General features: G+C 37.9%; 1 protein-coding gene across 2 annotated transcripts in view; it reads left to right on the top strand.

Annotated features, from left to right (window-relative positions):
* LOC134822228 (uncharacterized) overlaps positions 1–13360 on the top strand; it is a 63713-nt gene extending 50353 nt beyond the window's left edge. For both annotated transcript variants that reach the window (XM_063833137.1, XM_063833136.1), the window contains exons 6-22: positions 334–409; positions 2571–2706; positions 2878–3072; positions 3190–5083; positions 5278–5418; positions 5819–5926; positions 6043–6316; positions 6465–6602; positions 7264–7439; positions 7899–8081; positions 8207–8285; positions 11335–11429; positions 11571–11664; positions 11815–12066; positions 12161–12342; positions 12490–12593; positions 12752–13360. In XM_063833137.1, the coding sequence (XP_063689207.1) occupies positions 334–409; positions 2571–2706; positions 2878–3072; positions 3190–5083; positions 5278–5418; positions 5819–5926; positions 6043–6316; positions 6465–6602; positions 7264–7439; positions 7899–8081; positions 8207–8285; positions 11335–11429; positions 11571–11664; positions 11815–12066; positions 12161–12342; positions 12490–12593; positions 12752–12860 (4236 nt within the window). In that variant the 3' untranslated portion in view covers positions 12861–13360. The remainder of the gene's footprint in view (positions 1–333; positions 410–2570; positions 2707–2877; positions 3073–3189; positions 5084–5277; positions 5419–5818; positions 5927–6042; positions 6317–6464; positions 6603–7263; positions 7440–7898; positions 8082–8206; positions 8286–11334; positions 11430–11570; positions 11665–11814; positions 12067–12160; positions 12343–12489; positions 12594–12751) is intronic.
* Positions 13361–20539: the final 7179 nt, after the last annotated feature.

A 20539-nucleotide genomic window follows, 5' to 3' on the forward strand; every position in this document is an offset into this window, starting at 1 on the left:
TCCCCCATTGTTAGCAGCATCATGTAATCAATTATCATGTAATCAATTCAGCCTCTAACCTATCAGCTTGACAAAGTAGTCCGACAAAAGGGCTCATCTGATTGATAATCAATAAACAGGCCGGTCCTCATTAAAATTTTATTAAATAACATAGTCTAACTCTTAGACTTGATTAATAGTGGGACCTGATTTATTTCTGTCACGTGACAGTGATTAACCAAGAGTGACCAGACAAAATACGAATAAATCACGTCCAGACCATCAATAAACTAAATCACTAAGACATGACTAAGTTATTTATCGATTAAATAATTAACACGATAAATTATACAGGTGCTGTTATGTGTAGATGATGTCGGAGAGCTGGGGCTGGCTAACGCTGAGATCAACGAACTTAGTCTGAACGGAGGTAGGTAGTTTATACATCTTAACAACATCTGAACAACGTCTTAACAACATCTGAAAAACATCTTAACAACATCTGAACAACGTCTTAACAACATCTGAAAAACATCTTAACAACATCTTAACAACATCTGAACAACATCTGAACAACATCTTAACAACATTTGAACAACATCTGAACAACGTCTGTACAACATCTGAACAACATCTGAACAACATCTTAACAACATCTGAACAAAGTCTTAACAACGTCTGAACAACGTCTTAACAACATCTTAACAACATCTTAACAACATCTTAACAACATCTTAACAACATCTGAACAACATCTGAACAACATCTGAACAACATCTGAACAACATCTGAACAACATCTGAACAACGTCTGAACAACATCTTAACAACATCTTAACAACATCTTAACAACATCTTAACAACATCTGAACAAAGTCTTAACAAAGTCTGAACAACGTCTTAACAACATCTTAACAACATCTTAACAACATCTTAACAACATCTTAACAACATCTGAACAACATCTGAACAACGTCTGAACAACATTTGAACAACATCTGAACAACGTCTGAACAACATCTTAACAACATCTTAACAACATCTTAACAACATCTGAACAAAGTCTTAACAACGTCTGAACAACGTCTTAACAACATCTTAACAACATCTTAACAACATCTTAACAACATCTGAACAACATCTGAACAACATCTGAACAACATCTGAACAACATCTGAACAACATCTGAACAACGTCTGAACAACATCTTAACAACATCTTAACAACATCTTAACAACATCTTAACAACATCTGAACAAAGTCTTAACAACGTCTGAACAACGTCTTAACAACATCTTAACAACATCTTAACAACATCTTAACAACATCTGAACAACATCTGAACAACATCTGAACAACATCTGAACAACATCTGACGACATTTGAACAACGTCTGAACAACATCTGAACAACATCTGAACAACATCTTAACAACATCTTAACAACATCTGAACAACATCTGAACAACATCTGAACAACATCTTAACAACATTTGAACAACATCTTAACAACGTCTGAACATCATCTGAACAACGTCTGTGCAACATCTGAACAACATCTGAACAATATCTTAACAATATTATCTAAACAACAAATTTAAAGTTAGCCGAAAATATGGCGACCCAAAGGAACACGACTTATACCCACAAACAGTCGCCAAAGTTCAGTACTAAGTCCTGGACTGATAAGATAGCTCCACTATATGCATGAAGACAACCTACAACAGACTGCATTGTGCATGAAGACTACCTATAACAGACCTATAACAGTCTGATTACTAGGTTACATGATGCACTAGCATCTGAATCCAATGCTATGCAATCACCTTCGCTTGAGAAGAGCCACAATTCAAGATTACGTCTAGTCTACAGTAGAGTATTGTAGTATAATAGTAGTCTGTGGTGGGGTGAACCCTTGTCAAGATTGTGTGCACACTTTATTGTCATCATATCCACTGCCATATATGTGGGAGTGCAGGATTAGATAAGCTGCTTATTCAGTGAATATTCGCTGCTTATTCACTGATTATTCACTGATAATTCGCTGAATATTCATTGGTTATTCGTGACGGGGTGGGGAGTCAACTAGATATAATTCACGTGGCTTGGAATTTGTGCGCCACAGTTAATACAGCTCTGGCAATGATGTCTACTTGTTGGGGCTTCAATCAAACTTTCATCCTTTCTTACTCTGACCCTCTGAGACTCTTCAGGTGAAATTCATAGCTACATAGCTATAAGTATAGAGAGACAGAGAGACAGTACTTTATATTTAAGACTGACTCACCCAATATTTTATAGTCTGCCTCTGTGAAGACGCACAATATTTAAACCAAGCAGGCAAGCACCGTACGTAAAAGCTTAAAGTCAGGAGCTGTACTTTCTTACTTTTTGACAACATAACATAATAATGGATGTTGTTACAGTCAATTGTCTTTAGAAGTTTAGAGTTTAAAGACCTACAACTGTCTATGCATCAAAAATGTCCAAACACTCCACAGTCTCTAGCGACTGAACGTAAAGAACGTAGTTTAAATTGTTCATTACAACAGACAATTTAGAATATCATCAGATCACGTAAATTTTCTTCTAGGTCTGATCGAGGAACAATCTTTGGACCTGCTGAGAACACTGTCTGGTAAGAAAGATGACGATGATGGTGCCAAGTACCTTTTGAGAGAGTTGAACTATCATCCAATGAGCATTGCTCACACCGCTATATTCCTTCGGTTAGTTTAACATATCACCTCCCAATATTGAAACCTTTCCGTTCAGCTTGAATTTCACTAAAGATATTTAAGATATTTAGGATATTTATTATTTAAGCAGCGATTTCAATGACAAATATTTTAATGGTTACAAGGATTTTTTCAGAGCTTTACCCAATCTTCTAATTTTAGATCCGTTCTACAAAATCCCGACAACGCCGGGTTCGGCTGGAAAGATTGTTTGATCAGAATAGAAAAACTAAAGATGGGAACTGTAGGACATTACAACACCAAACAAAGTCTTGCCCTTACGTCCATCCTGGAAAACAATCATGCAGTTTCTGAAATGGCCATCAACAGGCTTGGAAGCGTTAACCCATTCTTAGAGTGAGTATTAACTGTGTTTTTAGGAGTATTTCCATGTTTTATGAGGTAAAGAAAATAGATGGGAAGATATTCAAAAGTATAACATCGTATATAATTGAAACAAATTCATCATTTCAGATCCGCATTCACATTTTTGGCATTCTGCGACAAAGACGATATATTCAGTGTCCCGGTTGAAGTGATAACCAACTTTGTAATGGACGGTTTGAAGACGGATGATGATGTTGATAATACCAAAATGGAGAACTCAGTTAGGGCCACAATCAGAAGTTGTCCTCTGTTTTTGGTTCCGAGATCTAGCATAACTGTCCAAACTAAGTCTGTCAAGAACACCTTGCCTGCAGATACAGAAGGGATCTTTCAGTCTTCTCTCCCCTCCAAAGTGGACCTTTTGCCTGAAATCGGAGATGGTAGCTTGACAGCAGCCGCCAAAAAAGTGCTATGCCCATCTACTGAGCCAGATGAATCTATAAAGGAAATTGTCAGGGAAGCAACAAGACCACTCAGTCGCCCAGCCACCCAAGAAAAGGAACCCAGCCGACCATCAACTCGCGACCCTAAGGAATTCAGTCGACCATCAACTCAAGAAGGTAAAGAACGCAGCCGCCCATCAACTCAAGAGAAGAGTCGGCCGGCTAGCAAAGAAGTAAAGGCTGAAACTCCAGTCAAAAAAGCGAGCACACCTGCAGAGAAAAAGGCAGATAGTCGTCCAGCAACCCAAGAATCTAAGGCTGCCGACAAAAATCTTCCCACTACTCCAGCATCTGAAAAGAAAGCAGACAGTCGCCCCGCTACTGAACAATCTAAAGCATCTGACAAAAAGCCAGAAAGTGCCCCTGCTGCTGAAAAGAAAGCAGACAGTCGCCCTGCTACTCAAGAAGCTAAGCCTTTTGAAGAGAAAGCAGATAGTCGTCCCGCTACTGAACAATCAAAGGCATCCGACAAAAAGCCAGAAAGTGCCCCTGCTACTGAAAAGAAAGCAGATAGTCGCCCCGCTACTGAACAATCAAAGGCATCCGACAAAAAGCCAGCAAGTGTCCCAGCTACTCCAGAAACTAAAACATCCGACAAAAAGCCAGATGAAAGTAAACCTGCAGACAAAAAGGAAGAAAGCAAGCCTGCTACAGATAAAACTAAAGCCGATGACAAAAAGGAAGAAACTAGTCGCCCAAGTTCCCTGGAAAACATGAACCGTTTGTCAATTGGAGAAAACCTTCCTCCATCCCCAGAGGCAGACAAAAAAGTAAAGCCAGCAGAGGAGCCGATTGAGGTTAAATCTGCTCCACCTACACCTGAGCCAGAAAAGAAGAAGAAAACAGTCGTTGACACCGAGGAGGTTGTTGGTGAAGGTAAAGACGGTGCCCCAAGTGCTCAATCAGGAGAAGTGAAACCACTGAACGCTGAGCCTCCATCAGTTGAGGCTGGAGAATTCAAACCTCTTATGGCCAAACCCCCTCAACCCAAATCTCTGGCAGAAAGGAAAGCTGAAGCTAAAGAAAAAGCTGAGGCTAAGGAGAAAGCTGATAAGTCACCAACAGTGGAGGCTGGAAGCTACAAACCTCTAATGGCTGAGCCCCCTAAAGCAAAATCTCAACCTCCTCAGCCCAAAGCTCAGCCCCCTCAACCAAAACCTGCGGGAGAAAAAGTTAAGCCTCCTCAACCAAAACCTGCGGCAGAAAAAGCTAAGGCCCCTGAACCGAAACCTGCGGGAGAAAAAGTTAAGCCTCCTCAACCAAAACCTGCGGGAGAAAAAGCTAAGCCCCCTCAACCAAAATCTCTGGCAGAAAAGGCTGCTGAGAAGAAAGAAGCTGAGAAACCGGTTGCAAAACCAGCTGCAAAACAAGCTGAGCCTGCTCGACCCAAAACTCCAGCCGAGAAAGCTAAAGAGTCAGCTCAGATGTCGGGAAGTATTGAGAAACCGGGAATTGATGGCAGAAACTCTGCTGCTGATCGAGTTGTCGAGGCCAGTTTGTACGGAAACGTACTGATTTCCGGAGAAGTTCCTATCATGGTTAGTTACAGTTCACTCTTAATTATTAGATTCTTGCGCAAGCTTTTTTGAAACATCGGTATTGTGAGCACTCGCCCAAGCCAAGTAAAAAAGCTATAATTCAATAATTACTTAACCCATTATCAACCTTTAACGATAAGGCATAAGTTAACGAGTGTCTAAGCAACCACTGTAACAATAGAATTCAACTCCAGAAACGAGAAGGCAGCGTGGTTGTAAATGTGGAAGATACTCTCCGATCGTTCGAGGACGAGGTGGACGCCATAACCTTCAACAACAGCGTACACAATGCAATGAGGAAATTTGCAAGGAACGCCGTCTTGCGAAAAGTTAAGGTAGGAAAACTTATCTAATAAGTGCTGAAATAATGGGTGTTAGATAATCGAGTAAATTAAACAATTATGACACTTATTGCAGTATAAGCGAAAGGTAATTGCATATGTCCAGTGAAAAGTTAAGTCTTAATTCAGCCGTGTTAATTGTTCTAATTCATGATTTGCACGAAAAATGTTCAAAGAATGTCTTTGACCAATCTTAAGCACGTGTTTGGTCATTTTTAAGTGTGATCATTTTGGGAAATGAAATTAACGTTTTACGAATAATACCTCTTTTAGAGTTTTAGGGACTTATACAAATATTTGAACCCAATAGGGAATATTTAAAATTCCACAGCCAAATTTTCGCCAATAATCGAATAAAAGATTTTATTTAGATCCCTTAATTTAAATATTTCAGGGTGGACAGAGTTCCAGTTCCGCCCCCGATACTGTTGCACAACAACGAAAACTCCAACTCCAGCAATTTGTACAAGCAACCAAAGTGCTTCTTTTGACCTACGAGAAGGTATAGACCAACAAACTAACTTTATACCTTCGATAAAATATTGAATAACAATAAAGCGAATTTAAAAGTTTTTCTGAATTATAACCATTTAAAATCTATAATTTTGATATTTGTAGGTGTACGAATCCAAGGAGCCAACTGACCTTGCCATGAAAAGAATGTTGGGACCTCAACTGCAGTACTTTGTAAACTGTATGCTCACCAAGTTCAACTTCAAGAACAGAGTTTCCGTCCGAGCCCTCAAGTTCTACGCTGATTCTCTGTTACTGCTGGGAGAGCTCGTCAAGGCTGAGGAAGCTTTGGAAACAGCTCAGAACATTGCATTCCAGTGCTTTAATCCTACTGATTTGGATCTGTTCGACATTTTGAGGGACAGAGCTAATGTTCTGGGTAAGGCAATAACTATCATAACACAAAACAAATCACGACGATCTGGTTTCAGAAGAAAAATACCAAAACACTCAACAAGTGCTCAAGTGCTTAAGGCTGATTTGCAACCTAAAACTGACTAAAAATTGTAACAATCCATATTTCACAGCCAGACTGGGACAGAAAGAAGAAACAGCGGGAGTGCTGGAACAGTGCCTGACCATCATTGAACAACTGGATGGTGAAGATATGCTGACCAAGGAGAGTGAGCTTCTGAACGAACTCGCTCAGGTTCACGGTAACATTGGTAAGTTTTATTTTACTTTTTTATTACAATTTACAAATTTAATTACAAAGATAACATTCTAGACGGTACAGATAGTGGCATTATATTATAGAAACTAAGGACTGTCCCGGTTCCCAGCTCAATCCACGGATATTCCTGGAAAGTAAATTAATTTACTGAGGATGGTTATTGAGAGAAATTACAACACTTATATTAATTTCTCATTTCAGCTCTAAAATAAGTTCGCCACTTTAATATTACTTTAACATAAAGTTAACAGTGAATCTCAGACAACCATTAAGTAATTAAGTCATGAAGCAGCTGATTTGCATATCAAAGAAGCGGTTGAACAACCGGTTTGGCCATGAATAGGGGCTCAATTGGGGCTCAAAGAACAGGGGCATGGTCACTGCACAAAGATTAGTTAACAGCAAGTTCTAGAAAGTTCTGATAATTGATATCATCCACTATAATTAATCTCAATTATTAACGACTTACGTAATACTTACGTAGTACTTACGTAGTATTAATTTGGGTAATATGAAATTTCTGATTAACGATTTCATTCACTTTAATTAATTTATAATGTTAAGAGGTTAAGGACTTTAGTAATACGATTAATATGATTAATATTTAATATTTAGTGATATGATTAATACGACTAACTCGACCATCTTTACAGGTAATCTCAGCTACTCAAACCAGCTTCTAGAAAGATCCCTCAGTATCCAGGAGAGTCTGTTCGGATCACAGGCTCTGGAGATCTGTGATACTCTGAGCAGACTGGCCATGCTGAGGAACAAGATGGGAGAACCAACACAAGCTCACAGCCAGCTGCAACGTGTCATGAGGATACAGGTGGGTGGTTTACCAATATCATATCTTCTTATCAAATTATCAAATTATCAAATTATCAAATTATCAAATTATCAAATTATCAAATTATCAAATTATCAGTCAGCTCCATGGCACCTAACCGTTAGTTAGGAACTTACTTTCAAATCAGAACTGATCTTTGCATATTTCTCTCAGTTATGCGTTGTGACCATCAAATTATGCTAGTCGTAACTAATTGCATCCAAGATACCATACATACCATTCAATTTCATAACATTTCATGATTGATATGCGGTCATATGATCTGGTAACCGATCAATAGATTGAAGCTGTCATATTTCATATAGTGTACAACTGTTCACGAACACCTGTTCGCGAACAGGGGTCGGGCTATCTGGATACTGCCAGAACTTATTAGAACGTAGAGCACTATCCCTGGTAAGAGCAAACCTCAGTTCTAAACTCTATCCTCCCCCACAGGAGCGACACGACGTACCCCGTCACGAGTTCAGCGGTACCCTGTGCAATATGGCTGCAGTAAACGCAGCTCTGGGCGAGCACGAGAAGTCTAAAGTGTTGTACCAGAGTGTCCTGGCTACCCAGGAGAAACAGTATGGACAGTGGTACCCGGAGATTGCCACAACTCTCTCAAACCTTGCTATGGTGAGAGCCATATTATAAGCGGTAAAACTTGTCATGGCAATCCAATATTATCGTTATGACTAAGCTATTAGATAGAAAAAAACCCTTATCTTAAGTAAATTAGGTAATAAAAATTACAATTTCAGGTTCGAATGGCTCTAGGAGAATACGAAGAGGCAAAAGATTGTCTTGAGAGGACACACAAAATCAGATCCAGGATATACGGTGAGCTAACCTTAATATAGAATGATTTGTCAACCACTCAATATCTAAGGGACCATAAATTGTCACCTAATATTCATTATTCAGATAAGATAAAACGATTTCTTTAGCTGAAAGATTTCAATCTCGTTGTTGCCGTTGTATCTAGTCAAAAGCTAATAATACGATTAAAGGCATAAACCACGTAGCATTATTTAGAATAGTTGATATTTATCAATCATTCACTGATATTCAATTAAAATGAAAATAAATACCACAGATGAAAAGAAACAAAACAATATCTACATCATAGTAACAATTTGACGATTTATGTTTCAATAATCATTCAATTACTCACAAATTATTCTACAATTCAACTTTTATGCCCGATAAAAGCCATAAGAATTACTAAATGATCGCAGAAAATTAATCAACTATGTACAAAATTTATCGAAGCTGTAGCTGATCCTCCATAAAGAATATAGATCTCTTACATCACATCTACTTCATTGTCCTCCGGCATGGGTATTACCTCTCCTCGTTTCACTGAAACAGAGAATAAGATATTCAGATCACTATATACGGAAGTGCGAACACCTTTGGAAAAATACTTGACAAGATATTTGGCAAGAAATCGGACCTCCCACCCAGCGAGACAATTTTAATGACTGAGCACTTCGCCTCGGTAATCATTCACTATTTCACTAATCACTTCCCCAACCAAAACACCACTACAAAATTACTCACTTCCTGTAGCGACTTATTATCCAGGTTATTGGTTAAAAATACAGCCAGCCAACAGAAGAAACCAGTTGTTGAGATGACTAGACCGTCAAATTATTATAGTTTTGTCGCCTTTTTGTAGAGTTGTAGTGATCAGGCAACCAGAAAGTTAATAGGAAAATAGGAAAATTCACAGAAACTCCTGGTTACCCAGCATTCTTACCGCTCGATATTGCTTTATTGCCTATTGGTTACCCTGGTTACCATTTCCTAAACTCGACCTCGGTTGTAATATTACTTCCACAAGCTAACGCAAAACCAGTTACTGAGATAGCTTAATCGAAAAACTATCATTTTGTTGGAATAGGGGATAATCCAGGAATTTTATAGCGGGAAATATTAGGAAGTGAACCAGATTTAATCTTGACAAAAACGTTATATCTATCAAATTGAACTGCTATTAAATTAAAGTGGTGGAGGATTTGGTGAATTATTTATAAAAGTCTTAATCTGTAATGAGCTTTTGGTGAATAAAACTTCAATCATCCATGTAGAAAGTTTCCCGTGAGAATTAAGTTTCATTTTAAACTTTAATCTGACTTAGTTATCTATGATCTGGGCAAGTTCTCACCTATTTGACCGATCTCTCGCTCATTGGCACAATGTCTCACCTATTTGAACGATCTCTCCATCAATAGCGTGGTCCTCGATATCCTCCACAACAGTGGGTGCCTCTGGGTGCTCAATACTTTCAATAACCTCTGGTGTCAGGGGTTCCCCTTCAGTCGCTTCGTCTGTAAACATGGGGATTAAGTGCATTTTCGTGCTGGCGATGGGTTGGAATCAATAAACTTAGAAGTTAAAATTGCTGAAACATCAGAAAAATGGCTTAACTCAATTGACCATTTCTGACTTTTTTAAAAAGTAGAAAACATACTCTCATCAGTTTCATAAGGAATGTCATCGGCATCAATATCTGCGCCGGATTCAGCTGTAACTGTCATTTCGTATGGTGAAGATGCTACCCCTGCAGTACCTGCAAGATCATCTACTGTTATAAACAAATAAACTTGCCCTTTAACGTATCTTCACTTTTAATGGAAGTCAATTCGAAGTGAAACAGGAAAATTTAAAAAGGCCAACCTAGTTTTCTAAATGAGTGTAAAAAGAGTGCCTGATACTAAGTGTAAAAAGAGTACCTGAAACTGCAACAACAGCGAAGGATAACGCCAGGAGGGTTAAAAGAACTTTCATCGCTCGGGGACAATCTGACCACGTTCTTTTCTGGCTATAAATAATATCACACATAAATCTAGGTTGAAACAAACATGGGTCTCATAAAATCAAAAATATCAAATAAGGTTAAAGTAATTTCATCAGATTAACGTGCGAAGAAAAATGGTAAACTGGTAAATAAATATAAAATTGGCCGAACTTAAATTAAATTTAAACTTAATTCTGTGTGTTTATACTAATCCTGAATTTTGATGTCGGAATGGCTTATTCAAGTATGGAAAACTAATTACTAAATTAACAGAAAGTCTGCTAAAAGATCCGCTTTTTTTCGTTTTGGGGGAGTAGCATTTGATCACGAAGGGTAGTATATGCTTATATGCATTGTGGATAGCCGATTCTTCATATAGAAATAGCATGAGAGCAGTGCAACTTATCAGCTGTCCACCATTACAATATCAATGTACTTCATTTCTGTCCGCAAATCAAAAAGATCGCTTTATCTTAAAATCAGTTCAGTTGAAACATGCAAGATAATTTCCGAATTGCAGGACGTAAGTTGTCAATTAATTTGTTGCAATAACTAGCGAGAAAGGCGAGTGAAATGAAAGTGGATATGACACGTAATCCAGTACAGTACAGTACAGCATATGCCACTTCTGACTTCCTGTTGGTGTTACAGTAGAATACCGGATCACGTATCAACACAGCCACTGATGAAACTCTGGCATGTCAAAACTAAAAAACTAAAATATGATACTGTGATCTGTACCATGCCTGATGCCACCGAAATATGATCAAAATAGTACGTTAAACACAGAATACAGACGATTAAAAACTAATTTATAAATGTGTAACCATCAGAGAGAATGCAAGGTTAAGGTGGTTGGATACAATTTCATTATGTTGCAAAAGTCTCCAAGCTTGCTTGTAGTTGTATAGAGTATGCAATTATAAGGGAAACATATGTTCATGTATTGTACGATCTGTAAGTTTTAGGTTAACGTGGATATTTTCAAAGTTTGGTCATAGCCAAAATCCAACTTATTACTTGGTTTCTCGTATCTAATAAAGTAATAAGTTTCAAATAGTAACTCACGGAAAATTTCAACCCCAGGAAAGAATCACCCTCTGGTAGCTTCCACTCTGACCAACCTGGCTAGTGTAATCTACACCATGGGAGACATGAAGAAATCCATGCAGTTGAATGAGGTATTTATGTCCATCATGCTGGATATCTTGCTCTGAAAAAGATTTTGACAGTTTCTATTTCCCAAAATTGGGAGGTCATACTAGTTTAGCTTTTTTGTACTGTTTAGTGATTCGAGAATGGCTAACTTACTTTATTCATAGGACGCCCTAGAAATCCAGAAAGCTTGCTACCCCGACGCTCATCCTCTCGTAGCTGTAACCCTGAAGAACATGGCTATGATCGAAAACTCAACTGGTTAGTAATTTATTACAATATTTACACAAATATGAAAAATGTATAGAAAGTGTATTCAATATTATCATTATTAGTGCTAGTCACTGAAAATTACGAGCACACCTTGTCAGTTCACTGTTAACTAACATTTAATAATGAACTGTATTTCAGGCAATCTTGACAGAGCCAAGACCCTTTACGAGAGAGTGCTGATGATGGAGGAGCTGATCTACGGAGAATTGCACCCTTCAGTTGCTTCAACCCTCAACAACCTGGCTGACACAGTTCTTGAGCAGGGAGAGACCGCTAAAGCCGCTGTCCTCTTCCAGAGAGCCTTGGAGACAAACGAAATAATCTTTGGAAAGGATCATCCTGATATTGCCAGGAATCTCAACAACTTGGGCAGAGCCTTCAAGGAAATGGGTGCGTGTGAAATTAATGCTTAAATTTGTGAGGGCTCTAACTTCAAGTAAAATTGTTTTGGCTCTGGATTTCATTTCATTTCAATGTAATTCAGGTGACTATGATGGAGCTAAGACCAAACTGAATAAGTCCCTGGAAATGAAGGAGAAACGTTACGGAGAAGACCATATCAACCTGGTACCAACCCTCATGAACCTCGGCGACCTCTTCAACCTCACGAAACAACCTCACCGAGCCAAGGATGTTCTCGCCAGGGGTCTCAAAATATGCGAAAAGGTGAGATCCACAATTAATATCGATCAATAATGTGATTTGCTGTCTCAAACCTAGTCCAAAATATCCAACCCTGCAATATTCATAATGCAAGTTAAAATCAATGCCCGCTTTCTCAAAAGTTATATTAACTTCTTCTTCACTCCTCAGAAAATAGGAATGAAGCACCCAGACTCAGCCAAATTGCTGAGACTACTCGGTAACAGCTTCTATCTTATGGGAGACCTCGCCACTTCAGAAAAACTCCTTAATAAGTCAGTAGCACTAGCAAGCTCATTCGAAATGATAATTTATGATTCTTTTGTTGCCACCATGTTTTGGAAATGATTGAAATCTTAAGCACAAAAATGACATCTTCACAACTCGATATTCTAATTACAGAGCCTCAGAACTAACTTTGCTCTCCATTCAGGTCTCTGGACATTTTAGAAGGAGTATACGAAGGCGATCACCCTTACATCTTAGCGACACGTGCAGATTTGGGCGCTTGCTCAAGACCTGTCGGAACTCGAGTATTTTAGGGGACCTCTTTGTTGCTAGAGGTGATCAGACGTTGCTAGGTGATCAGATCAAAAGAGAAAGAGAAGATAGAGATGGTGGATAGACATGATGTTTTTAGAAAATGAAAGATAAACCAAGTAATTATTGAAATAAAACCGGCCGGTTACTAAAAACATTTGCATCAAAACGTTGCTCATATTTATTAGCTGCAGTCCTTGGTGTCCTGATGCAGGAACTTTTGGGCGTTTTTTGTTTTGTTTCTCACAGAACCTTTTATTTCGACCCTAAAAAGTTCGTTTCCAGCAGAAAATTACCAGTGTATGATTTATGAGAAGTTTGTAAACTTTTTCTCCAGTAACTTAGAGACAGTGCAGCATTATGCTTGCAATGAAGATTTATGAGGGAGTGATTTTTGCTTAACAAGTGCTGCTAGATGTTTAAATAAAAGCACTTGTTGAATGTATAAAACTGAATTGCAATTTGTGTTCTGCAAGGTGATATGCTTGCAGAGCTTTTGAAACTACTCGTTTTACTTGTTATCAGTTACACAGGCTAACATGTATTATATTCAAGTACTGTTATTGATTGGAAAAGATCATTAATGACTGCTGCCACTTAATAAATTATCTAATAATACTACTATTTACTATCGATATTCCAAATTTCAGTTTCAAATGCAGTTATGAACCACCATTTGTGCAAAATATTTTGGCAGGTTTTTTTCCTATAACAGAATAATGATAATTAAATTAAAAAAAGGGGGGAAAACGGGCCATATCATTGTCAATTTGCAATTACATGACACGCGTAAATTATCAATTATGCATAGTCCCCAAAATTTAATTGCACGAAGTACAAAACAGCAAAATTCCATACAAGTGTTGATCAAGTTTTAAACCGTTAACACTTTTCGATGCGGCGTTTTGTTAATCAACCAGTCTTTCAACAAATGTCATATATGATATAACTGAAGTTACTTTTAAGTTTAAGGTTTCCTTATTTTATATATTAAATCATTTGTGTGAAATTCGATGGCAAGCTATTGGAAAAATAAAATGGCATCATAATGCACTAAGTCTAAAGTTCTTGATTTTAGTTAATTGTGTTTGTTCGTGTATCTTCAATCTTTAGTTTTTTTTTGGCAAAGTACCAAAGAGTAAATCATTCAAACTAGTATGGTCAGAATCACGGTAATTTTAAATTTGTTAACTTTTGCAGTTATCAAGTTTCTATCGCAGGAAATTACCTGCGGAATTAAAACTAACTAAATGATGCAGTTACACAGGTGTAACAGTTATAAGGAAATCGTGTATAAATTTGACACTTGGAGCTTGATCCCAGTTAATTGGTATACACAAACAGACTCACACTAATCACGCGAAAAGTAAAATTTAACACGTGCACGAACCCCATGTTGCACGTGCATTATTATAACGTTATCGATTCGTGTGTCACGTGATTTTATTCAGAGGTCACGTGGTTCTCAACCACAAGTCAGGCGATGTTAAAGTAATGTCCCCCTAATTAGGTATGATGTGATAATGGGCGATCTGAAATTAAGTTTAAATTAGATCCGGGGTTAAGGTTGTCAAACTGATGTGCGGTTACATCATCTTCAATAAGGGCTTGTTTTAAGTATGTCTCCTCTTCAAAAGGGGTTAGTAAAGAGGAGGAAAGGGAAAAACAAATTAGGATTAGTTAACTTGACAAGCATGGATCTTGGTATTTTAAAATCTATTCATAATTACTTAATCTGTTTATAATTACACAATGTGCTTATAATTGCATAATGGGTTTATAATTACATAATGGGTTTATAATTAGGTAATATGACAACTGTTTCCCGCGGCAAAATACCCTCGTATGTAATTTGCAGTGTGAAGATTGTACCATTAGTTGTTGGTTCGCTTCGGTTTGTCGATTTGAACATAATTTTGTTATTTTTATTTTTATTTCGGTTGAAGAAGCGCAAAAGGAATCGATTGAAATTTTCAGTGACAGTGTCAAATTAATCGCCATTGCTGCTAAATCACTAAATAGTACCAACAATCGATTAAAATTCCGTCGTCATTTCATCGAAGCCGTCGTCACAAAAAACCGTCCCATTTAATCCAACGTCCAACGTATTGGGGCCTGGGGGGGGGGTGTTAGGTTGTAGTTTTTGTAGGGTCAGATTTATGTTTAACTATTAAAGTCGATCAAAAGTTTTGCTTAGCATCATCATTTTGTTTAAACAACAGTTATAACATCCAAAATTATCATCAGTTGTGAAAACAACGGTCTGCATCTGAGATCATACTTTGAAATTGAACGGCACCACTGGTCAAATCATAGCAGTTGTAAGGGGTCCCCATGTGTTCACGACGTTAACAATATCCTAGCAGATATTGTTCAGCGGCGACCTTCAGCTTTACAACCTGTTGATGGCCATGTGAAAACTAGCACTTGAAACTGGTCTATTTTAAATCTTTTGAAAGGGTTGCCAAATTTTCACCTTCATTGTGAGCTGTCATTACAGCATTACCCCTGGTTCCTGATTGGATCAAGTTACCGATACCTTTATAATGGGGAGACTTTTTGTTGATTCTATTTAATACGATAAATTTACCCAATTATTTGCTACTAGAACTTGTTGACGTTAAGTGACGGTCTACAGTGTGACTCATGTTCACACATGATGTGTCTCCGAATAAGTAGGGTTTAGCGACAGACTGACTGAAAAATGGTAATTTTCCTCCTAGCTTCATAGACATCGATTCTTTATAACTTTATAATATGTATAAAAGTTTAGTAGTTTCTCCAGCCCAACTTTCGACTGCTTTGTTTCTCAGTATTGATATTATGTCGAACATACACGTGGTAAACCGTAGGTACTAAACAGGCTGAATTACCACTTGATAACTCGAATAATTTTCAAAAGTATGAAGCGTGAAAGGTACATTTAGAATTTGTACCAGTTCCAGGACAATCACATACCACACATCACGTGATAGTCTTCAACCAATCACAGCACACCTAAAATGGCTCTCGACCTATCACAGCACAGCTGACAAGGCTCTCGACCAATCAGATTCGTTTCTCTATCACGTGGCTAACACGTGATTGTTTCGCCGGAACTTCCCTAATTGAATAAGCTTTACTACCAGGTAAAAGCTATGTGCGTTTGAAACAGCAATTGTCGAAGCAGTTCCTTTTTATGTATTCAGTAATCAGTTTTAGTATCTGAGTTTACTATTTTAGTTGTTGTTTATATTTCATCATTATTTCATTATTTTATAACTTATTTTTATTAAGTGATTGATCAGACTATCAGACTATCAAACTTTGTTGACTGTCCTGTTGTTCTTGAACCATCCCTTGATTAAAGCTTCAGTTTGATTTTTGCCTTGTTTTCATAGATTTAGCCATTTTGTAAAGTTCTGTCTGAGTGTCTGATATTGCCAGATTGAACTATACTTTACTACTTTATCGAACTCGTAATAAAACACCCCGATGTGTAATAAACTGATAGGATGATAGAAAGTTTCACACATATGAACCTTGCCAATCTTCTGTTATAGAAAATAATTCAATCTAATTCTAGATTGTTAAAACTTGCATTTCATAGCTCACATTCTGAGGATGGCGACTAATTAAGAATATAACAGAAGCAATGTAAAATGCAAGTTGAATACAAGCAATACTGGTCAACCCAGCTTCCGCCTTATAACTTTCTACTGACCGGTGCACGTTTCTACACAGACCGAATAAATTTACATTTTGCAGTTGTTTCAGTTGTTTGCACGTTTATGTAACGTTGGGTTTTAGATGATATCGTTCAAATAACCTGCATTCTTCATCAAATTGTTTCTAGTTTTATAGTTGTCTTATTGAGAAAAAATGTTTGACTTGAACTAAATAAATATAAAACGAATTTAGCTTTTAGCTTTTTAACCTCTTCTGCAGCCTCACATCAACATGCTTTTCTTTTTTTTTTCTTTTTCTTTCCGGTCTCTCGCTCACTTCAGCCTAGAATTACCCGACTTTTTAATCTTATCTCAAAAATTATCTCACTCTTCAACCTTCACATTTTTCCAGTTTCTCAGTTGTGACTGCTTCTATTTATGAAAATATTTTCCAACGAATTTGATTAGACAACCCTTCGAATAAAATAAAACCATTTTAAAACTATTAGAAAAGAAACTTTCAAATTATTTCGAGCAAATAACACCTAGTTAACTGATAAGCTGATAGCTAATTCCTCTACCATACCTTTATTATGCAGAACATGAAGTCTCTATTTTGTTTTAAAATCAGGATAAAGAATTGTATACTGAGTCATCATCTCAACCTGCAAACTCAATCAGGGTCATTCCAGAGTCACAGTTCCGTTTAACATCGAATCGAAATTAATAAAAATGAAAACAGCGTTTTTAACCTTAAATCTAACCATGTCAAGCCATCTACTTTCACTTTTTGGCTTTCAATTTGTGACTTGATTAGTCATTGAGCTTGCTTCGTCAATGTCTTTCTCCTCTTCAATCCTATTAGCAATTAGAATCCGCTGAGATTGCTTCCCAATCATTACCGTCGAAGCTCTTTTAACTCCCAGCGAGATGTTTCTTATCGCCATTGAGGACTGTCGGCTCTTTTTGTCCGCCCTCTTATCCACTCCCCGCTGTATTTTACCAAACACATGAGTGAATAAAGCGATGAGAAACGCAATGAATATGATAAGGAAGATGGGCTTGATGAAACTCAGCGAACTTTTCTCGCGGCTGTAAATGAACTCGTCACCGAACCCTATTGTGGATACCACCTGAAAGATGAAGAATCAATATTTTCCGCGATCAGACAACGAATGAGTGTTTAACTTCAAATTAAATTTTTACAACATTGGTAGAATATTTTGTTTCATCATCACTCATCAGTACCTAATAAAGATATGACCAGTAATCCAATAAATCAAATTAATAAAGACCTGAAAGGTGAAGTAGATGGTAGTGAAGTAGGTCCAGTGATCCTTTTCACCAATTACAGCCAGATCGTATGCTAGTTCAGGATCATTCTTTTCTTCGTTAACCATGAACATACTGATCGAACCTGACAGGGAAAACTGGAGTTATTGTTTCATTTTTGATTTTGGTCATAGACATCAAGCTACATTAATCTAAATTTTGTTAATTTTTGAATGCATCAGTATCAACTGAGGCAGTTATTGCTGGATCTATTGAAAATCACTTGGACATGAAATCAGTTTCGTGCTTAAAGTTTAAACTCACAGTATATTAAAGCGATTGTGAGCATAACCACGCCCATGCAAACATTGATCGTAGTGACGCCTCCCAAGAAGGTTTTAACAAATCTATTTCTTTTCATTCTGTTTTCCACATACTCCACGAAACTCATTTGATACCCTGGCAAAATATAAAGCTGTGAAGTTGAAATTTTTGTCAATTTTTATTCATTTCTGATACAGATATAGTGGGAGGATCAGAGTTCATGATTATTTTAAGATGAAAGGATCAGCTTTCTTGTAAAAACGGTTGACATAATAATTACGGTTGGCATATTGAACGTTTAAATACCAAATACCTATGAAAGCACCGAAGAGGGGTACTCCTAACAAAGCATAGAATATTGTGACCACTCTAAGGTCATTAGTCGGAGGATACGCCACACCCCATCCTGAAAATAAAAGTTAAATTTAATCTTAAATCTAAACCCTTCAATCTGTAATGGTGCTGGTGCTGGTGCTGGTGCTGGTGCTGGTGCTGGTGCTGGTGCTGGTGCTGATGCTAGTGCTAGTGCTGGTGCTGGTGCTGGTGCTGGTGCTGGTGCTGGTGCTGGTGCTGGTGCTGGTGCTGGTGCTGGTGCTGGTGCTGGTGCTGGTGCTGGTGCTGGTGCTGGTGCTGGTGCTGGTGCTGGTGCTGGTGCTGGTGCTGGTGCTGGTGCTGGTGCTGGTGCTGGTGCTGGTGCTGGTGCTGGTGCTGGTGCTGGTGCTGGTGCTGGTGCTGGTGCTGGTGCATACCCACTGACCTACTGTTGATAATATGCTCACTGCATACATAAAGGCATCTCCCGTGGATTGAGTCATATTGTTCCAAGACTTCAAATCATGAGTCGCCAACGTGCAGTTAGCCTTCATGCGCTTAAATATTTGCGTGAAGTTTGCTTCGAACTGTGTCAGAGCTTTTTCCTCGTATTCTGACTCCCCGAGCTGCTCGTTTAGTCCTATCTTCTCTCTGAGACTTGTAGCAGCGGCGCTATCTGTCTTCGTTATCCACTGTTAAGAACGTCATTATAACTAGATAATGATACTCCAAAACAGCTCACATCATACAATGTCATCATTTTGAATAAATTAAACTTAGTAGTGAAGAAATCTTGCGATTAAAAAGGAGTGTAAAGATTTTCATAGTACTGGTATAGTAACGGTTGGCATAGTAACAGTGGCATAGTAACATTTGGAATAGTAACAGTTGGAATAGTAACGCTGATCACCTTATAAAGACTTTTGTTAAACTGCTCCAGTTCCTCCATGTTCCTCCATTGTACCAGCTGGTGGTGGTTCCCCTCTATTCCCATTAAGATGACGGAGCTGAAGACAATGACTAACCATAGTACTACGGTGTACCACAGTGATTTCATCACCTTCACCAGGATTGTTTCCTTGCTAGATACCATCACTGAAAATGGATTAGTATAAACCTTTTAACCGAAACCCAAAATTGGGTAAAGTGGACCGTCTTCTTCGCCAGTGTCTCCTTTTTTTCAAACAAAAAGAAACAGTATCAATTAGAATTACTGTAGCTGTTGTCAAATGCAAAATAATAACGAGATTGACATCAGTCGCTCGCTTTACTCATTTAATCAGTGATCGAGAGATATGATCGAGTTACATGCATAGGTGACATGTTGTCATGCTGACTCAAACCGCTAAAATCACTGTAAAATGCTAGTAAAATATTATTCACAAGACTTGTGGTCCAACATTGCTGAATTTTTTATAATTTTGAAACGATAGACAATTAAAAATGATACTTAATTGACTGGCAAAACGTTTCCCCCTGAGTATAGATATTTCGGCCGTGATTTCGCTGTCGCAGTTAAAACGGTACAAAAGTATAAACGTGCTCAGTCGAAAACCTGCATCATGCAGAAACGTTAACAAAATTTCAAGTGGCAGAATAACACATCTGAAAAACAAAAATCGTTGCCAGTGAGGATGAAGAGAACACACTCAAACTTAATGGAGGTATCGAAACGTTATAGCGGTAGTTATAACACACATAACCCCGGCATGCGCAGGGATTATATTTCAATTTTTCCCGCGACGCGCGGGAAAAATTTATAATAATTTCGAGTGCGAAGCACGAGGGATTATTATGAAAATAACCCCGACGTGCTTTAGCACGAGGGGTTATTTTAATATAACTTAAGTGTGCCGGTGTTATGTGTTATAAACCCCTCCGGGTTAGTGCTAGGACCAACAAATTTGACATTTTACTCTTAATTCTAGCTATTTGAGATCAGTATGGAAAATATGAAATGGAATTGGGGACTACCAAATAAATACAACTAAGGTACTATGACATTTGAAATTGGCGTTATATCTAAACATTATTCCTCAGAACGTTGAATGAATATGAATATCGATAATCATAAGGGGCGTCGAGTTAAGCCTGGCAAGCGATAAAAGGTGGAGCTAATAATGATA

The sequence above is a fragment of the Bolinopsis microptera genome, chromosome 10 (genome assembly GCF_026151205.1).
Source record: "Bolinopsis microptera isolate Bmic1 chromosome 10, MBARI_Bmic_1.0, whole genome shotgun sequence".
NCBI classification, from domain to species: domain Eukaryota; kingdom Metazoa; phylum Ctenophora; class Tentaculata; order Lobata; family Bolinopsidae; genus Bolinopsis; species Bolinopsis microptera.